Source organism: Lithobates pipiens, unplaced genomic scaffold (assembly GCF_037356315.1).
Source record: "Lithobates pipiens isolate NorthernLeopardFrog02 unplaced genomic scaffold, aLitPip1_a1.2 Scaffold_23, whole genome shotgun sequence".
Taxonomy (NCBI): Eukaryota; Metazoa; Chordata; class Amphibia; order Anura; family Ranidae; genus Lithobates; species Lithobates pipiens.
Genome location: NW_027507785.1, coordinates 48,461,121 through 48,479,568, shown reverse-complemented (window position 1 = coordinate 48,479,568; position 18,448 = coordinate 48,461,121). Strand labels below are relative to the sequence as shown.

Genomic DNA, 18,448 nt, shown 5'->3' with positions numbered 1-18,448 from the left:
TCCGCATATCGCAGTGCGATCTGCCGACTCGCACAGGAATCGGATCGCATGGTGTGAACACCCATGCGATCCGATTCTGCTGCGGACCAAAAAAAGGGTCCTGTGCGAGTTTGCTGCGGGAGCGATGCGAATTCAGCCATACTATCTGTATGGCTGAACTCGCATCGCTACGGAGATCGGATGTGATTTGCACTGCAGTGCGGTGCGAATCACATCCGGATCTCCCCACGCAGCAGTGTGAACCCGGCCTTAAAGAGGAAGTAAACCCTGATGGGTGTTACTTCCTCTTTGTTTCCCTGCAAAGGTAAAGCCTAGTAGCCCATTATGTGACACTTACCTGCAGGAGAAGCCTGCGATGTCCCCGTCTTCCTCGCTAGCAGCCACCGTCCATTCTTCACCCCTCTTCCTTCCGGGGGCCGCGAACGCCGGCTCTGTGACTGGCCGGAGTCGCGTGACGTCCCATGACGTCACTCCCACGTGCATGCGCGCGGGAGCCGCCTTTAACGGCATGACCCGAGCTAGAAACGGCACAGCGCGCCCTTTCTAACTCCGGCGCATGCGCTGAAGAAATCGCCGTACGCCGATTTGCAAACATCTCCTAGACCGCGCAGGTCTGGGAGGTATTTCAAGCACCTACAGGTAAGCCTTATGCCGCGTACACACAAGCGGACTTTTCAACATCCAAAGTCCGACGGACTGATTCCGTCAGGCTATTCGATCGTGTGTGGGCTGCAACGGACTTTTGATTCGCAAAAGTCTGACGGACTTTAGAAAATGTACCGTATATACTCGAGTATAAGCCGAGATTTTCAGCCTCTTTTTTGAGGCTGAAAGTGCCCCCTCGGCTTATACTCGAGTCACCGCTGTCTGACTGCTCGATCAGCGTATCGAGCAGACAGACGGCGGACATTAAAATTCAAAAGCCGCGCCTCCTTCTCCGCCTCCGCCTGTGATAGGCGGAACACTGAATTTCCCAGCAGTCAGTGTTCCGCCTATCACGGACATCCGTTCATTCTCATACTACGGACGAGTATGAGAGGATGTCCGTGATAGGCGGAACACAGGCTGCTGGGAAATTGAGTGTTCCGCCTATCACAGGCGGAGGACGGAGGCGCGGCTTTTGAATTGTAGAATGGCCGCCGAGAAGAGCGGCGATCCATCGGCACGACACGGGACGGAGGAGGCACGGGACGGAGGAGGCACGGGACAGAGGAGGCACGGGACAGAGGAGGCACGGGACAGAGGAGGCTCGGGACGACGGCGGCTCGGGACGGAGGCTTGGGACACAGGTAGGCTGGACACACACACAAGGCTGCACGGACACACACACACACACACACACACACACACACACACACACACACACACACACACAGGGATGGATGGATGGATGGATGGATACACACACACACACACACACACACACACACAGGGATGGATGGATGGATGGATGGATACACACACACACACACACACACACACAGGGATGGATGGATGGATGGATACACACACACACACACACACACACACAGGGATGGATGGATGGATGGATGGATGGATACACACACACACACACACACACACAGGGATGGATGGATGGATGAATACACACACACACACACACACACACACACACACACAGGGATGGATGGATGGATGGATACACACACAGGGATGGATGGACGGACACACACACAGGGATGGATGGATGGATGGATGGATGGATGGACACACACACAGGGATGGATGGACGGACACACACACAGGGATGGATGGATGGATGGATGGATGGATGGACACACACACAGGGATGGATGGACGGACACACACACAGGGATGGACGGACACACAGGGATGGACAGCCATGTCTCACCCTCGGCTTATACACGAGTCAATAAGTTTTCCAGTTTTTTGGGGGTAAATTGGGGGCCTCGGCTTATATTCGGGTCGGCCTATACTCGAGTATATACGGTAATATGCTTCAAATTTTTCCGATGGAACTCCGCCGGACCCGGTCCCTTCGAAAAATTCGCTCGTGTGTATGCTATTCCGACGGACTAAAACCGACGCTAGGGCAGCTATTGGCTACTGGCTATGAAGTTCCTTATTCGAATCCAGTCGTACGTCATCACGTTCGAATCCGTCGGAGTTTGGTGTGATTGTGTGTGGCCAAGTCCGCTTAGTCGAAAAGTCCGTCAGAACTCCGGCAGGACTCCTTCGGAAGTCTGTCGGACATAAGTCCTCTCGTGTGTACGGGGCTTTATGCCGCGTATACACACGAGCGGACATTTCGACGGACTAGGTCCGATGGTCTTCCCGATGGATTTTCGGCGGAGTTCTGACTGACTTTTCCGAATGAACGGACTTGGCCACACACAATCACACCAAAGTCCCACGGATTCGACCGTGATGACGTACGACCGGACTAGTATAAGGAAATTCATAGCCAGTAGCCAATAGCCGTCCTGTTTTTGTCCGTCGGACTAGCATACACACGAACGGATTTCTCGATAGGAACTGGGTCCGGAGGAAAAAAATTTGAAGCACGTTCTATTTCTAAAGTCGATCAGATTTTTTGGACAGCAAAGGTCCGATGGAGCCCCACACACGAGCGAATTGTCCGACGGGTTAGTTCTTTTTGATCTTTGCTGTCGAAAAGTCCGGTCGTGTGTACGCACCATTAATCTGGGCTTACCTGTAGGTTAAAGTGGTTGTAAAGGGATTACAACCACATTAAAGCGCCACCTATGGAGATTTTTAGGTATCGCAGTTTGTCGCTCAATTTTAAAGCGTGACATGTTAGGAATCTATCTACTCGGCGTAACATCCTCTTTTATATCTAATGCCCTATACACACGGTCGGACATTCCGACCACAAAATCCGTCTGATTTTTTTTTCCGCCGGATTTTGGCCCGAAACTTGTCTTGCATACACACAAAGTTGCTGGAAAATCCGATCGTTCGGAACGAGGTGACGTTATACACGTACGACGGGACTACGTAGAGGCCAGTAGCCAATAGCTTTCGTCTCCACGTTTTTTTTTTTTTCTGAGCATGCGTGGGCACTTTGTGCGTCGGAATTCACTAAACACGATCGAAAAAAAAAAAAAGTCCGATCGGATTTTGTTGTCGGAAAATTTTAGATCCGGCTCTCAAACTTTTTTCCGTCAGGAAATTCCGACGGAAAAAATCTGAGTGTTCACACACGACCGAATTTTCCGATAACATAATCCGTCGGAATTTCCGACCGTGTGTGTATGGGGCATTACCAAAAAAAAAATGAAAAAAAACGGTTATATATTCTGTTTGTGTAAACTAACACTCATTAACCACTTCGCGTCCAGGCCAATTCTGACATTTCTCTCCTACATGTAAAATTCCTAATTGTTTTGCTAGAAAATTATATAGAACCCCCAAACATTATATATGTTTTTTTTTAGCAAAGACCCTAGAGAATACAATGGCGGTCGTTGCAACTTTTTATCTCGCATGGTATTTGCGCAGCAATTTTTCAAACGCGTTTTTTTCAGAAAAAAAAAAAACAGTTTCATGCTTAAAAAAAAAAAAAAAAAACAGTAAAGTTAGCCCAATTTTTTTGCATAATGTGAAAGAGGAGGATACGCCGAGTAAATAGATACCCAACATGTCACCCTTCAAAATTGCACGCGCTCGTGGAATGGCGCCAAACTTTGGTATTTAAAAATCCCCTTAAAATTTTTTTTACTGGTTACATATTTTGGGGTACAGAGGAGGTCTAGAGATATAATTATTACTCTCGCTCTAACGTTCGCGGCGATACCTCACATGTGTGGTTTGAACACCGTTTTCATATGTGGGCGGGACTTACGTATGCTTTCGCTTCTGTGTACGAGCTAACGAGGACAGGGGCGCTTTACTTTTTTTTTTTTTTTTATTGTTAATTTTATTTTTATTTTTTTTAGTTTTACACTTAAAAAAATAAAATTAAAAAATTGATGACTTTTATTCCTATTACAAGGAATGTAAACATCCCTTATAATAGGAATATGGCACGATCAGACATATTTACAGTGAGATATGGGGGTCAATAAGACCCCATATCTCACATCTAGGCTGGGAAGAATAAAAAAAAAAAAAAAAAAAAAAAAAAAAAGATCCTGGCTTCCCTGCCAGATCGGCGCCGTTAATTTGAATACCGAGGCCGGGCGTGACGTCATAACATCGCGCCCGGCCTCCGAACAATCATAGAGACTCCGGGGACGATCTGGTCCGCCGAAAATCTCTATGTTGACTTGCGGGGGCCGGCGGATCCTGTGACTGACTCATCGATGGAAGCGGTGAGTCGGTACAAGCACCAGAGGGCAGCGGGAGGGGGGGGGGGAGTCCCCTCCCGCCGCCCGTAAGAACGATCAAGCGGCGGAACAGCCGCTATGATCATTCTTATGGTGTAGGGAATCGCCGGCTGAAAACGCCGATATCTGAGTGATGTCTGTGGCCTCAGTGCATCATTCAGATATAACCACCGAAAACCCATGACGTCTAAACCGCTGAAAAATTGCAACAACATCCATTTTGTTCTCTGGGGCCTCTGCTCTAAAATATATAATGTTTGGGGGGGGGGGGTTTCCAGCAAAAAAAAAAAAAAATGCAATTTTTTTAAAATTGATAACAGAATTGGCCTTACATTACAAACCTGTAACTCACCTTACAGAGCTCTTTTACCAAAATGATGAAAACTTCTTGCCGAACGCAGACACGGCTGTGGAATAAAGGGCAAAAGAATGTCAATGTCACACAAGAATAATGATTTATGTTACATATTTACATGTTATGTAATAGTGACAATGCACCACGTTGTGTTAGAGGCTCGGCCTGAATATAAGTTCTGCCATGGAGGTTATATGTCTGTCGGAGAATGATGCTCCCCGTACTCTATGTGAGCCGTCCTTGGGCTGACTATGAAAGGTTCATGTGACCTGGCTGGAGGCCAAAGTCATAAACTAAAAGATCTGCAGGGTTTCCAGCTCCGTGAAATCCGATGATTTAATAAATTAAAGCGGGAGTCCGCCGGCACTCCACGTTTTTTTTTTTTTTTAAAAGCCAGCAGCTACAAATACTGCAGCTGCTGACTTTTAAAATAGTGACACTTACCTGTCCAGCGCGCCCGCGATGTCGGCACCCGAAGCCGATCTCTAGATCGTCTTGTCGGGTGCTGCCGCCGTCATCTTGGGTATGGGAATCAGGAAATGGAGCCTTTCGGCTTCATTTCCCGGTTCCCTACTGCGCATGCGTGAGTCGCGCTGCGCAATAAGGACGGTCCCCGCTGCCTCTGGGATCTGTGTGTTTCCCAGCAGGCAGCGGGGCACTTGCAGAAAGGGGCGGGCACTTGCGGAAAGGGGCGTAATCTACGCCCCTTTCCGCAGAGAGCTATCCCGGAAGTGGGTGCAGTTACCTGGATTATCCAGGTAACTGCACCCCCCTCCCCCCTGAAAGGTGCCAATTGTGGCGCCGGAGGGGGGGAGGATTCCGATGAGCGGAAGGTCCACTTTAGGGTGGACCTCCGCTTTAATGAATATGTAAAGTGCTTTACTTTTAAGATCAAGTGAAGAATGTTGCTACCTCCTCTTTAACACTGAAGATGTCTATAATGCAAAATCATATTTAAGGTAGGATATGTAACCAACCATACATCCCAGAAGAACACTTACATTACACTAGTATAGAGAACTCTATTATATAACCGAGCCGACTCCAGCCGCATTCTAAAATACACGTGGTGACGTCAGGTCCAAAACCCCTCCCTATGCGGATGGCTGCAGGTATGTATGCTTGTTGTATGTAATCAATAAGTAAAAGGATTAAATGGTAGACATGCGCAAATTCGTTCAGTTCCAAATACATTTTTTAGCGAATTTTGACAAATAAGTTAATTCCAAAATTTCCGAATGTTTCAATTTCCGAATGTATTCAATTTCCGACATTTCTAATTTCCGAAATGTGAAAATTTCTGAATTTTCCCATTTCCAAATTTCAGATTTCCGAATTCTGAAATTCCAAAAGTTTTAATTTTCAGAAATGTGAAAATTTGGATATGTGAAAATGTCCGAATTTAAAATTTCCGAAAAATTCTAAATTCCGGAAATCTAAAATTCGGAAATCCGAAATTTGGAAATTAGAATTCCCAAAAATTTGAGATTTCGGAAATTCGAAATTTCGTAAATTCACAAAAATCTGAGATTTCGAAAAAATTCAAAATTTTGTAAATTCGAATTTCCAAAAATGTGAGATTTCAGAAATTCGAAATTTCGTAAATTCAAAATTTCGGAAATCTGAAATTCAAACATTCAAAATTTCGGAAATTCAAAATTTCAAAATTAGGTCATTTGGAAATTTCGTAAATTTGAAAATCCAAAAATAAGAATGAAAATCTTAAGATTCAAAACAATGAAAATCTGAAAGTTCAAAATAATGAAAATCTGAAATAATAGCTAATAAGAAATATTAAATTATAGGTATTAGAATTTCCTTTCAAATTTGGCTGTTAGAATAGGAATTTATCCGAAGTTACGAATTATCTGAAATGACAAATGCTTTATCTAAACGAATGGAACCTAACAATCTAATAAAAAATAACAACAATAATAAAACCTTATTATTATTATTATTATTCATTTTTCCACTCAATTTGTTTAGATGTGGCATTCGTTATTTCGGATAATTTGTAACTTCAGATAAATTTATATTTGTTACGTTTATTATATTATTTAATAGTTAGTTATTATTAGTTATTATTTCAAATTTTACAGATTTTCTTTCTTTTTTTAATTTTCGTAAATTCGAAAATTCAGAATTCAAAATTCAAAAATCGGAGAATTCAAAATTTGGAAATTCGAAAATTTGGAAATTCGAAAATTTGGAAATTTCCAATTTTCGAATTTTGGAATTGCTGAATTTTTTGTCAGTGCACATGTTTATTAAATGGTGTCTTCTATATCACAAAGCCCACATGCTACCTCCAGGCCACTATGAAGGGTCCCTGTTGTGCTTTACCATCAGTAAGTTTGCCTGCTTGTTCAGCTGCACCTCCAGGAAGAATTTTGGAGAACATGCTCTCCCCTTCGGGTCCGGACTGTCCTGCCGCCGTTCCTGAAGGCATTGATATCGGCTTCTGGCCAATTTTTATACCTGAGAAAAAAAATGTCAGAGATAGGTCAGAGAGTGCGGAAGGCTGAGAAGGCTGTACAACATCTCCCACATGCACCCCATCCACCATCCTCTCTCTTCTACTTATCTGGGGGGGTTATAAAAAGTGATCACAAGATCCTAACAATGGAAAACTCGCTCTCTAGAAGTGACTCTAAAGCCTCGTACACACGATCGGATTGTTGGCCAACAAAACCGCAGACTTTTGCCCGAAGGGCGTTGCCCCAAACTTGTCTTGCGTACAAACGGCAAGGAACTGTCGGCCAACAATTTCCGAACGTAGTGACATACTAGGTTGTTTTTCTGCTCATTAGCGCCACCCTTTGGGCTCCTTCTGCTAATTTCATGTTAGTAGAGGTTTGGTGAGTGCAAATTTGCGCTTTTCATTTCACGCTTTTCAGTTCGTTTCTGAACGGGGCCGTTCGTCAACCAGCCATATTGTGGAATCTGAGGAGATGACGTGTTATTTATTATTGGCCTTGGAGTTATTGCTTTGACCCAAGTCCAGTCCAGGAACAGGAGGAGGAGGAATTCTTGGACCAAAAATTGGTTGTTTTATTAATCATGTCCAATTCTGTCATATGCCTTTGCTGCGGGAGCTCCAGGAGAATAATCCGGGTGATTTTCGGACTTATCTCCGGATGACGAACCCCTGCTTTCACCAACTCTTGGCATTGTTGACCCCCTATATTAAGAATCAGGACACATGCATGAGGCTTTTATTTTATTTTTTGGTTGAATAATAATGATTTGATTTGGTATATTTTCTATATTTTTGGATGCATAGAATGCACTTTTTGGTTAAGTTCTATTGGTAGATAGCATGTCTAATTTTATTTGTTTTTTTTTTTAATGCACAATAAAAAAATTGTGTAGAATAATACTTGGCTCTGTGTTTTACTTCAAATGACAGTTATTTAAAAAAAAATACAATGTAACATTAACCACTTGCCGACCGCCGCACGACGATATACGTCGGCAGAATGGCACGGGCAGGCATATGGGCGTATATATAAGTCCCTGCCTGCCCGCGGGTGGGGGGCCCGATCGGGCCCCCCCCGGTGCCTGCGGCGGTCGGCATTCCTTCGAGAGCGATCCGGGATGAGGGGGCGGCCATTCATTCATGGCCACCCCCTCGCGATCGCTCTCGACGAATGGAAATCCTCCGTGACATCACTTCCTCTCCTGTAATGTAAACACAGGAGAGGAAGTGATGTATTCTCTCCTCCGTGTCGGTATTTTTCGTTCCGGCACCGAGGAGAGAGGTTCGGTGAGTTGCACCAACACACCACACATACAGTAGAACATGCCAGGCACACTCACACCCCCCCCCCCCTTTACCCCCCGATCACCCCCCCAATTACCCCTGCCCCCCCAGTCACAGTGACACCAATTGCTTTTTTTTTTTTTTTTTTTTGCATTGGTGTCATTTGTGACTGTAATAACTGTTAGGGCAGTTAGCCCCCTTTAGTTCTAAGGTACCCCCCTAACCCCCCCAATAAAGGTTTAACCCCGTGATCACCCCCCGTCGCCAGTGTCACTAAGGCTGGGTTCACATTGCAGCGGTTTGAGAACGGATGTGATTCGCACCGCACTGCAGTGCAAATCACATCCGATCTCTGTGCGATTCGAGTTCAGCCATACAGATAGTATGGCTGAATTCGTGTCGCACCCGCCGCACCCGCCGCAAACTCGCACGGGACCCTTTTTTTGGTCCGCAGCAGAATCGGATCGCATGGGTGTTCACACCATGCGATCCGAGTTTGCAGATCGCACTGCGATATGCGAACTGATCTGGGGGTGTCATTAACATTTCACTGACACTCCCAGCAGTTCGCATAGGGCAGTGTGAACTGCCGCCGGGAGGCATGCGATGCGGGAACACGCCGCGGATTCGCGGCGTTTCCGCATCGCTCCAGTGTGAACCCAGCCTAATAAGCGATCATTTTTCTGATCGCTGTATTAGTGTCACAGGTGACGCTAGTTAGGCAGTTAGGTATTTAGGTTCGCCGCAGCTTTTTATAGCGCCAGGGACCCCCATATACTACCGCATAAAGCCCCCTGATTGCCCCCTAGTTAACCCTTTCACCAGTGATCACCATATAACTGTTACAGGTGACGCTGGTTGGTTAGTTATTTTTTTATAGTTTCAGGGCACCCGCCATTTATTACCTAATAAAGGTTTAACCCCCTGATCACCCGGCGGGTGTCATTTGTGACTGTAATAACTGTTAGGGCAGTTAGGGTTAGCCCCCTTTAGTTCTAAGGTACCCCCCTAACCCCCCAATAAAGGTTTAACCCCGTGATCACCCCCCGTCGCCAGTGTCACTAAGGCTGGGTTCACATTGCAGCGGTTTATGAGAACGGATGTGATTCGCACCGCACTGCAGTGCAAATCACATCCGATCTTTGTGCGATTCGAGTTCAGCCATACAGATAGTATGGCTGAATTCGTGTCGCACCCGCCGCACCCGCCGCAAACTCGCACGGGACCCTTTTTTTGGTCCGCAGCAGAATCGGATCGCATGGGTGTTCACACCATGCGATCCGAGTTTGCAGATCGCACTGCGATATGCGAACTGATCTGGGGGTGTCATTAACATTTCACTGACACTCCCAGCAGTTCGCATAGGGCAGTGTGAACTGCCGCCGGGAGGCATGCGATGCGGGAACCCGCCGCGCATTCGTGGCGTTCCCACATCGCTCCAGTGTGAACCCAGCCTAATAAGCGATCGTTTTTCTGATCACTGTATTAGTGTCACAGGTGACGCTAGTTAGGCAGGTAGGTATTTAGGTTCGCCGCAGCTTTTTATAGTGCCAGGGACCCCCATATACTACCGCATAAAGCCCCCTGATTGCCCCCTAGTTAACCCTTTCACCAGTGATCACCATATAACTGTTACAGGTGACGCTGGTTGGTTAGTTATTTTTTTTATAGTTTCAGGGCACCCGCCATTTATCACCTAGTCTCACTAGTGTACCCCTAAATTTAGGGGTGTCTACTTTCCAAAATGGGGTCATTTTGGGGGGGTTTGTGCCATCTTGGCATTTTATGGCCTTCAAAACTGTAACGCCCTTAGAAAGCCTGAAGGCGGTGCTTGGTTTTCGGGGCCCCGTACGCGGCTAGGCTCCCAAAAAGTCCCACATATGTGGTATCCCCGTACTCAGGAGAAGCAGCAGAATTTATTTTGGGGTGTCATTTCACATATGCCCATGGCATGCGTGAGCAATATATCATTTAGTGACAACTTTGTGAAAAAAAAAAAAAAAAAAAAAAAAGTTTGTAATTTTCCCGCAACTTGTGGCAAAATATAAAATATTCCATGGACTCAACATGCCTCTCAGCAAATAGCTTGGGGTGTCTACTTTCTAAAATGGGGTCATTTGTGGGGGTTTTGTGCCATCTTGGCATTTTATGGCCTTCAAAACTGTAATAGGTAGTGAGGAGTGAAGTCAAATATTTACGCCCTTAGAAAACCTGAAGGCGGTTCTTGGTTTTCGGGGCCCCGTACGTGGCTAGGCTCCCAAAAAGTCCCACATATGTGGTATCCCCGTACTCAGGAGAAGCAGCAGAATTTATTTTGGGGTGTCATTTCACATATGCCCATAGCATGTGTGAGCAATATATCATTTAGTGACAACTTTGTGTAAAAAAAAAAAAAAAATTTTTTTTTGTCATTATTCAATCGCTTGAGGCAAAAAAATAAAATATTCGATGGGCTCAACATGCCACTTATCAATTTCCTTAGGGGGTCTACTTTCCAAAATGGGGTCATTTGGGGGGGGTTTTGTACTGCCCTGCCATTTTAGCACCTCAAGAACTGAGATAGGCAGTCGTAAACTAAAAGCTGCGTAAATTCCAGAAAACGTACCTTAGTTTGTAGATGTGACAACTTTTGCGCAAACCAATAAATATACAGTTATTGACTTTTTTTTTACCAAAGACATGTGGCTGAATACATTTTGGCCTAAATGTATGACTAAAATTTAATTTATTGGATTTTTCTAATAACAAAAAGTAGAAAATATAATTTTTTTTCAAAATTTGCGGTCTTTTTCCATTTATATCGCAAAAAATAAAAATCGCAGAGGCAATCAAATACCATCAAAAGAAAGCTCTATTTGTGGGAAGAAAAGGACGCAAATTTTGTTTGGGTACAACATTGCATGACCGCGCAATTACCAGTTAAAGCAGCGCAGTGCCAAATTGTAAAAAGACCTCTGGTCATTTACCAGCAAAATGGTCCGGTCTGAAAGTGGTTAACAAGGGACACCAACATAGTTGTATCTTTGATCTTAAAAACTCCGGGATAATGGTGTTGCAGTAACTTGCCAAAATAAAAACATAATAATATTATTCTTGATATCACTAGAAAAAACAAAAAGCCTTTGAAAATTAATTTGCAATAACTCCAACAGTATCACCAGCAAAGCAGCTTCATTATTATCCCATTAAAGAAGAAGAGAATTGTGCGCTGCATTTCCAGATTTCATAATTTTCTGCGTCACAAATGTTAACTCTCCGTTACGACCGCTAGTTTACAAGACCGACCACTTCCGGCTCGTCCTTGCTTCTAAGCATGCGTGTTTGTACTTTGGACTTTTGTACATACGCTCGGGAAATCCGACAACAGACATTTATTTGTCCGCGAAAATTTTTAAAACCTGCCATCCAACATTTGTCCATGGAAAATCCGACAACAATTGTCCGATGGAGCGTACAAACGGTCAGATTTTCCGCAAACAGCCTGTCATCAAACATTTCCCGTCGGAACATCTGATCATGTGTACAAGGCTTAAAACCCCTTTCACGCTGGGGCGTGGGCCACAGTTAACCTGCTTTTTGGCCACTAGCGGGGTGCTTTAAACCCCTGCTAGCGCCCGAGGAAAGGGTTAAAAGTGCAGCTGCCGAAATGCTTTGCAGGCGCTTCAGCAGCGCTGCCCATTGATTTCAATGGCGGGGCGGTTTATGAGCAATGTATACACCCGCCCCAAAGATGCTGCTTGTAGAGACTTGCCACAAATATTTGCTACAAATTGGAAAAGTGTCAACTAGAATGTGTCATTTAAGTGCTCTACAAGTGAATATCTTGCCAGTGCAAATGTACAGCAAGTTACCAGACTTACAGTCCAGTTAGCCTAACATCAATAGTATGCAAGCTCTTGGAGGGGATGATAAGGACCACAGTGCCTTGCGAAAGTATTCGGCCCCCTTGAACTTTTCAACCTTTTCCCACATTTCAGGCTTCAAACATAAAGATATAACATTTTTATTTTTTGTGAAGAATCACCAACAAGTGTGACACAATTGTGAAGTGGAATGAAATCTATTGGATTTTTGAAACTTTTTTAACTAATAAAAAAATGAAAAGTGGGGCGTGCAAAATGATTCGGCCCCCTTGCATTAATACTTTGTAGAGCCACCTTTTGCTGCGATTACAGCTGCAAGTCGCTTGGGGTGTCTCTATCAGTTTTGCACATCGAGAGACTGAAATTCTTGTCCATTCTTCCTTGCCAAACAGCTGGAGCTCAGTGAGGTTGGATGGAGAACGTTTGTGAACAGCAGTTTTCAGCTCTTTCCACAGATTCTCGATTGGATTCAGGTCTGGACTTTGACTTGGCCATTCTAACACCTGGATACGTTTATTTGTGAACCATTCCTTTGTAGATTTTGCTGTATGTTTGGGATCATTGTCTTGTTGGAAGATAAATCTCCGTCCCAGTTTCAGGTCTTTTGCAGACTCCAACAGGTTTTCATCCAGAATGGTCCTGTATTTGGCTGCATCCATCTTCCCCTCAATTTTAACCATCTTCCCTGTCCCTGCTGAAGAAAAGCAGGCCCAAACCATGATGCTGCCACCACCATGTGTGACAGTGGGGATGGTGTGTTGAGGGTGATGAGCTGTGTTGCTTTTACGCCAAACATATAGTTTTGCATTGTGGGCAAAAAGTTCAATTTTGGTTTCATGTGACCAGAGCACCTTCTTCCACATGTTTGGTGTGTCTCCCAGGTGGCTTGTGGCAAACTTTAGACGAGACTTTTTATGGATATCTTTGAGAAATGGCTTTCTTCTTGCCACTCTTCCATAAAGGCCAGATTTGTGCAGTGTACGACTGATTGTTGTCCTATGGACAGACTCTCCCACCTCAGCTGTAGTTCTCTGCAGTTCATCCAGAGTGATCATGGGCCTCTTGGCTGCATCTCTGATCAGTCTTCTCCTTGTCTGAGTTGAAAGTTTAGAGGGACGGCCAGGTCTTGGTAGATTTGCAGTGGTCTGATACTCCTTCCATTTCAAAATGATCGCTTGCACAGTGCTCCTTGGGATGTTTAAAGCTTGGGAAATCTTTTTGTATCCAAATCCGGATTTAAACTTCTCCACAACAGTATTACGGACCTGCCTGGTGTGTTCCTTGGTCTTCATGATGCTCTCTGCGCTTTCAACAGAACCCTGAGACTATCACAGAGCAGGTGCATTTATACAGAGACTTGATTACACACAGGTGGATTCTATTTATCACCATCAGTCGTTTAGGACAACATTGGATCATTCAGAGATCCTCGCTGAACTTCTGGAGTGAGTTTGCTGCACTGAAAGTAAAGGGGCCGAATAATTTTGCACGCACCACTTTTCAGTTTTTTATTTGCTAAAAAAGTTTACAATATCCAATAGATTTCGTTCCACTTCACAATTGTGTCCCACTTGTTGGTGATTCTTCACAAAAAATTTAAATGTTATATCTTTATGTTTGAAGCCTGAAATGTGGCAAAAGGTTGAAAAGTTCAAGGGGGCCGAATACTTTCGCAAGGCACTGTACATACAAGATTTTAGTAATGGGAACGGTATCATTAGCAGTAATCAGCATGGATTCATGAAGAATCGTTCTTGCCAAACCAATCTATTAACCTTCTATGAGGAGGTGAGTTGCCAGCTAGATAAAGGAAGGCCCGTAGACGTGGTGTATCTGGATTTTGCAAAATCATTTGACACAGTTTACCATAAACGTTTACTGTACAAAATAAGGTCCGTTGGCATGGACCATAGGGTGAGTAATGGATTGAAAACTGGCTACAAGGGTGGTGATAAATGGTGAGTACTCGGAATGGTCGGGGGTGGGTAGTGAGGTCCCTCAGGGTTTTGTGCTGGGACCAATCCTATTTAATTTGTTCATAAATGACCTGGAGGATGCGGTAAACAGTTCAATCTCTGTATTTGCGGACAATAATAAGCTAAGCAGGGCAATAACTTCTCCGTAGGATGTGAAAACCTTATAAAAAGATCTGAACAAATGAATGGGGGGAGGGGCAACTACATGGCAAATGAGGTTCAATATAGAAAAATTTAAAATAATGCAATTGGTTGGCAAAAATATGAATGCAATCTATAGACTGGGGGGAAGAACCTCTGGGGAGGATCTAGGATGGAAAAGGACCTGGGGGTCCTAGTAGATGATAGGCTCAGCAATGCCAAGCTGCTGCTAACAAAGCAAACACAATATTGGCACTAAAAAGGGGATCAACTCCAGAGATAAAACGATAATTCTCACGCTCTACAAGACTCTGGTCCGGCCGCACCTGGAGTATGATGTCCAGTTCTGGGCACCGGTCTTCAGGAAGGATGTACTGGAAATGGAGCGAGTACAAAGAAGGGCAACAAAGCTAATAAAGGGTCTGGAGGGTATTCGTTATGAGGAAAGGTTTGCGAGCACTGAACTTATTCTCTCTGGAGAAGAGACACTTGAGAGGGGATATGATTTCAATTTACAAATATCGTACTGGGGACCCCACAATAGGGATAAAACTTTTTTTGCGGAAGGGAGTTTACCAAGACACGAGGCCACTCATTAAAATTAGAAGAAAAGAGGTTTAACCTTAAACTACGTAGAGTGTTCTTTACTGTAAGAGTGGCAAGGATGTGGAATTCCCTTCAACAGGTGGTGGTCTCAGCGGGGGGCATCGATAAGTTTCAAGAAACTATTAGATAAGCAACCGAACGGCCTCAACATACAGGGATTTACAATGCAATACAGACATATAATCACACACATAGGTTGGACTTGATGGTCTTTTTTCAACCTCACCTACTATGTAACAATTCAACACTGCACCATATCTGTGGCAGGTTATCCTTGCTATCTGGGTTTAAGGCATGCCATCAGCTTACCTGCAGCTGGCCCTGGTGTTGGAGCCTGTGGTGCCCTGACTGGCTGAGGAGTCGGTTTTGCAGCAGTCTTGGAACTGTCCACCGGTTCGACTTTTGGCTAGAATGGGAAAGAAGGATAAATCTGCGTAAATGCTTTCTTCGAGCTTCTCTAGAATCTTTCACATATAAAAACTAACAAAATGTGTGTCTCATGCCTGCCCAACTCTAAAGATCTCAGTGGGCTATTTCCCGGATTACAGGGGTGTCTACAACATGAGGCTTCTCACTGCCCATATAGGAATCCTGCCTAATGCTCTGTTTAAGTGGTTGTTGATCTCTTTCCTTGCCCTGGATGGTATCTTCACGGTCACATGCCTTCCATAATGGAGTTTTGGGCTATAGGTGACACACGTGGACTTATTCAATAAGCCAACACAAAACTGAAGACTCATTCTCCAAGCTAAACCCCTTCTCTTTCCCATGTCTACAATAAGATCTCATTACTCCTTCTCTCTCTTTCTTCCATTCATGTTCATCCCATGGTCGGCTTCATTACTTTCCTCCCTAGGCCTGCAATCAGCTCCTATCTTCTTACCTCTTGATATTCCATGGCCAGCTGACACTTCTGTCTTACAACTCCACTCCTTGCTCTGTGTAGCCATCACTATACCATTCGTATACCCCTAGCTGTCATTCTGCCTCTTCAATGTATTACCCCCCCCCCCCCCCCAGTCAGTTGTCAATCTGCTTTCTCTTTCCTTACTCTACTTTCCATGGTCACCTCTGGCCCTACCTCTTCTACCCACTTTATGACTAGTAGCCACATCTACCACTCAACTTCAATCGTCTCTTTCTCCACCTCGTCTGCCCTCATGCACCATGATCAACTTTCATTCTGTCTTCCTCTAAAACCTTGAAAAGCTTACTGCGGCGCTCAAATCCTGAGTATTGAGTGACTCCTCACTAGTGCTCAGAACATGGGAGTGAGCGTCCAACATCACGAATCCAGGAGTATCAGCATAACGAGGATAGGATGCTACTCAACTGACCCGATGCTTGTTAAAGTGAACAGGCCATTGACTTTAACAAGCACTGGGTTGATTAAGAGGCATCCTACCCTTGTCTTCCCTTATAATTATACACTATATTGTCATTCTCCCAGAAGCGCATTTGTGAGGTCAGGTATTGATGCTGGACAAGAAGGCCTGGCTCGCAGTCTCCGTTCTACTTCAGGAATTTGATTGGCCTTCAGGAAGTTGACTCAACAGAACACCTTTGGGATGAATTAGAGCGGAGACTGCGAGCCAGGACTTCTTGTCCATATCAGTGCCTGACCTAACAAATGCACTTCTGGAAGAACGGTCAAACATAGACACACTTGTGGACAGCCTTCCCAGAAGAGTTGAAGCTGTTATAGCTGCAAAAGGTGGGTCAACTCAATATTGAACCCTACGGATTAAGACTAGGGTGCCGTTAAAGTTCATGTGAGTGTAAAGGCAGGCGTCCTAATACTTTTTGTAACATAATGTATGTGACATAAGTGACTTTTATAAAAACTTGATGCCTTTCAGTTAGAGTAAAATAAAGTTCTAGGCTTTTGTACATTAGCGCTGATATTGTTTTTTTTTTGTGACATTTACGGTTAACATTTGTACTGAAAGCTTATATTATATTATAAAGCGCTGCACAAACTGTTGGTGCTACATAAATCATGTATAAGAATAGTATAATAATAACAATACTTACTGGAACAGTTGATGGAACACTGGACTGCAAGGTCTGTTGTGCCTGTTTTACAGCTTGTTGTGGCGGCGGCTGCTGCTGTTGCTGCTGTGGCTGTTGCTGCTGTGGCTGTTGCTGTGGCTGCGGCTGTTGCTGCGGATGTTGCTGCGGCTGTTGCTGCGGATGTTGCTGCGGCTGTTGCTGCGGATGTTGAGTTCTTGAGGTTGCCTGACCTTGACTCCCTTGTGGCTGCTGCTGCGGTTGTTGTCGAGAAGCTGGCAGTCCTTGGCCTGCAGACGGCTGCTGCTGTTGCTGCGGTTGATGCTGCTGTCCCTGCACTCTTGTTGGTTGAGACAAACCTTGTTGATGCTGAGACTGAGGATGAGTTTGGTGTGAAGAAGGTTGGTGAGATGTTGGATGCGAGCTCGGCTGATGAGAAGACGGATGAGAAGATTGTTGTGATGGTCCCATCTGCTGCTGTTGCCTTGAACTTGGTTGCTGAGACTGCTGCTGTCTTGTTTGCTGAGGCTGGCCTAATTGAGACGGTTTAGTTTGCTGTGGAATCTGGTGGTGAGAATCTGCCTTTTGTTGCTGAGATATTTGGGGCTGTCGTTGGGACTTCTGCGGTTCCGAACTATGGTGATAACTGGATGATTGCCTTGACTGCTGTGAATACTCAGAACCTGATGGATATCCTCCCTGTGACCTTGCATCTGGCTGCTGTGATTTCTTCAAAGACGATGATGGTTGGGAATGTGGTCGAGATTCATGACGCCCTTGGTCCCTGGGATGCTGCTTAGACGATCGCCTTTGCTGTTCCTCGATATGACGGGAAGAGGAATGTCTTCCAGAATCTCCGTGATGTCTATGATCTTTAGAAGATAAATGGCGAGGCTGAGAATAGTCATCATGCTGCCACATATCCTCATCTGGAGGCTCATCGTAATCATGATACGTGTGCTTAACTGGAATCTTTTTCTGAATCGGTGTGTGGCTGCCATGATACCTCGACCGCTCTGAACGAGCTTCTCTTGGTTTATCAAACCAATCTGTTTCCTCCTGACCCAAATGATAGGCTTTGGAAACCAAAAAACAAATCAGGATCAGCTGTTGTGGCCAATGGTGAAGTGTAGATAGACTGAAGCCATGCAACAAATGGACAGGTAGCAGCTGATAACATGCAAAAGTGGTGGAAAAAACACCAAAGAAACCAAGAATCAACTGACTGACAAAAAAAATAATATTGGGGACGCACCATAATCAACGACATGAAACAGAAAAACACAAATGAAACTGCTGAACAGCACCATGCTGACACAAAAATAAGATGAATAAGAAAGGCACATCATGCAAATTCAGGAAGGCATATCATGCTATGAACAGCATGGGACAATAAAATGAGA

At 44.7% G+C, this 18,448-nt stretch overlaps 1 protein-coding gene across 2 annotated transcripts in view; it reads right to left on the bottom strand.

The window, feature by feature from the left end:
* The window catches only part of BSN (bassoon presynaptic cytomatrix protein), a 230,275-nt gene that overhangs the window by 18,775 nt on the left and 193,052 nt on the right, over positions 1 to 18,448 (bottom strand). For both annotated transcript variants that reach the window (XR_013262273.1, XM_077451559.1), the window contains exons 7-10: positions 17,070 to 18,121; positions 15,345 to 15,441; positions 7,030 to 7,164; positions 4,684 to 4,738 (exon numbers count right to left, since the gene is read on the bottom strand). Coding sequence is in view for 1 of the 2 variants with exons in the window: in XM_077451559.1 (XP_077307685.1) it covers positions 4,698 to 4,738; positions 7,030 to 7,164; positions 15,345 to 15,441; positions 17,070 to 18,121 (1,325 nt within the window). In the remaining variant the exon portion in view is untranslated. The remainder of the gene's footprint in view (positions 1 to 4,683; positions 4,739 to 7,029; positions 7,165 to 15,344; positions 15,442 to 17,069; positions 18,122 to 18,448) is intronic.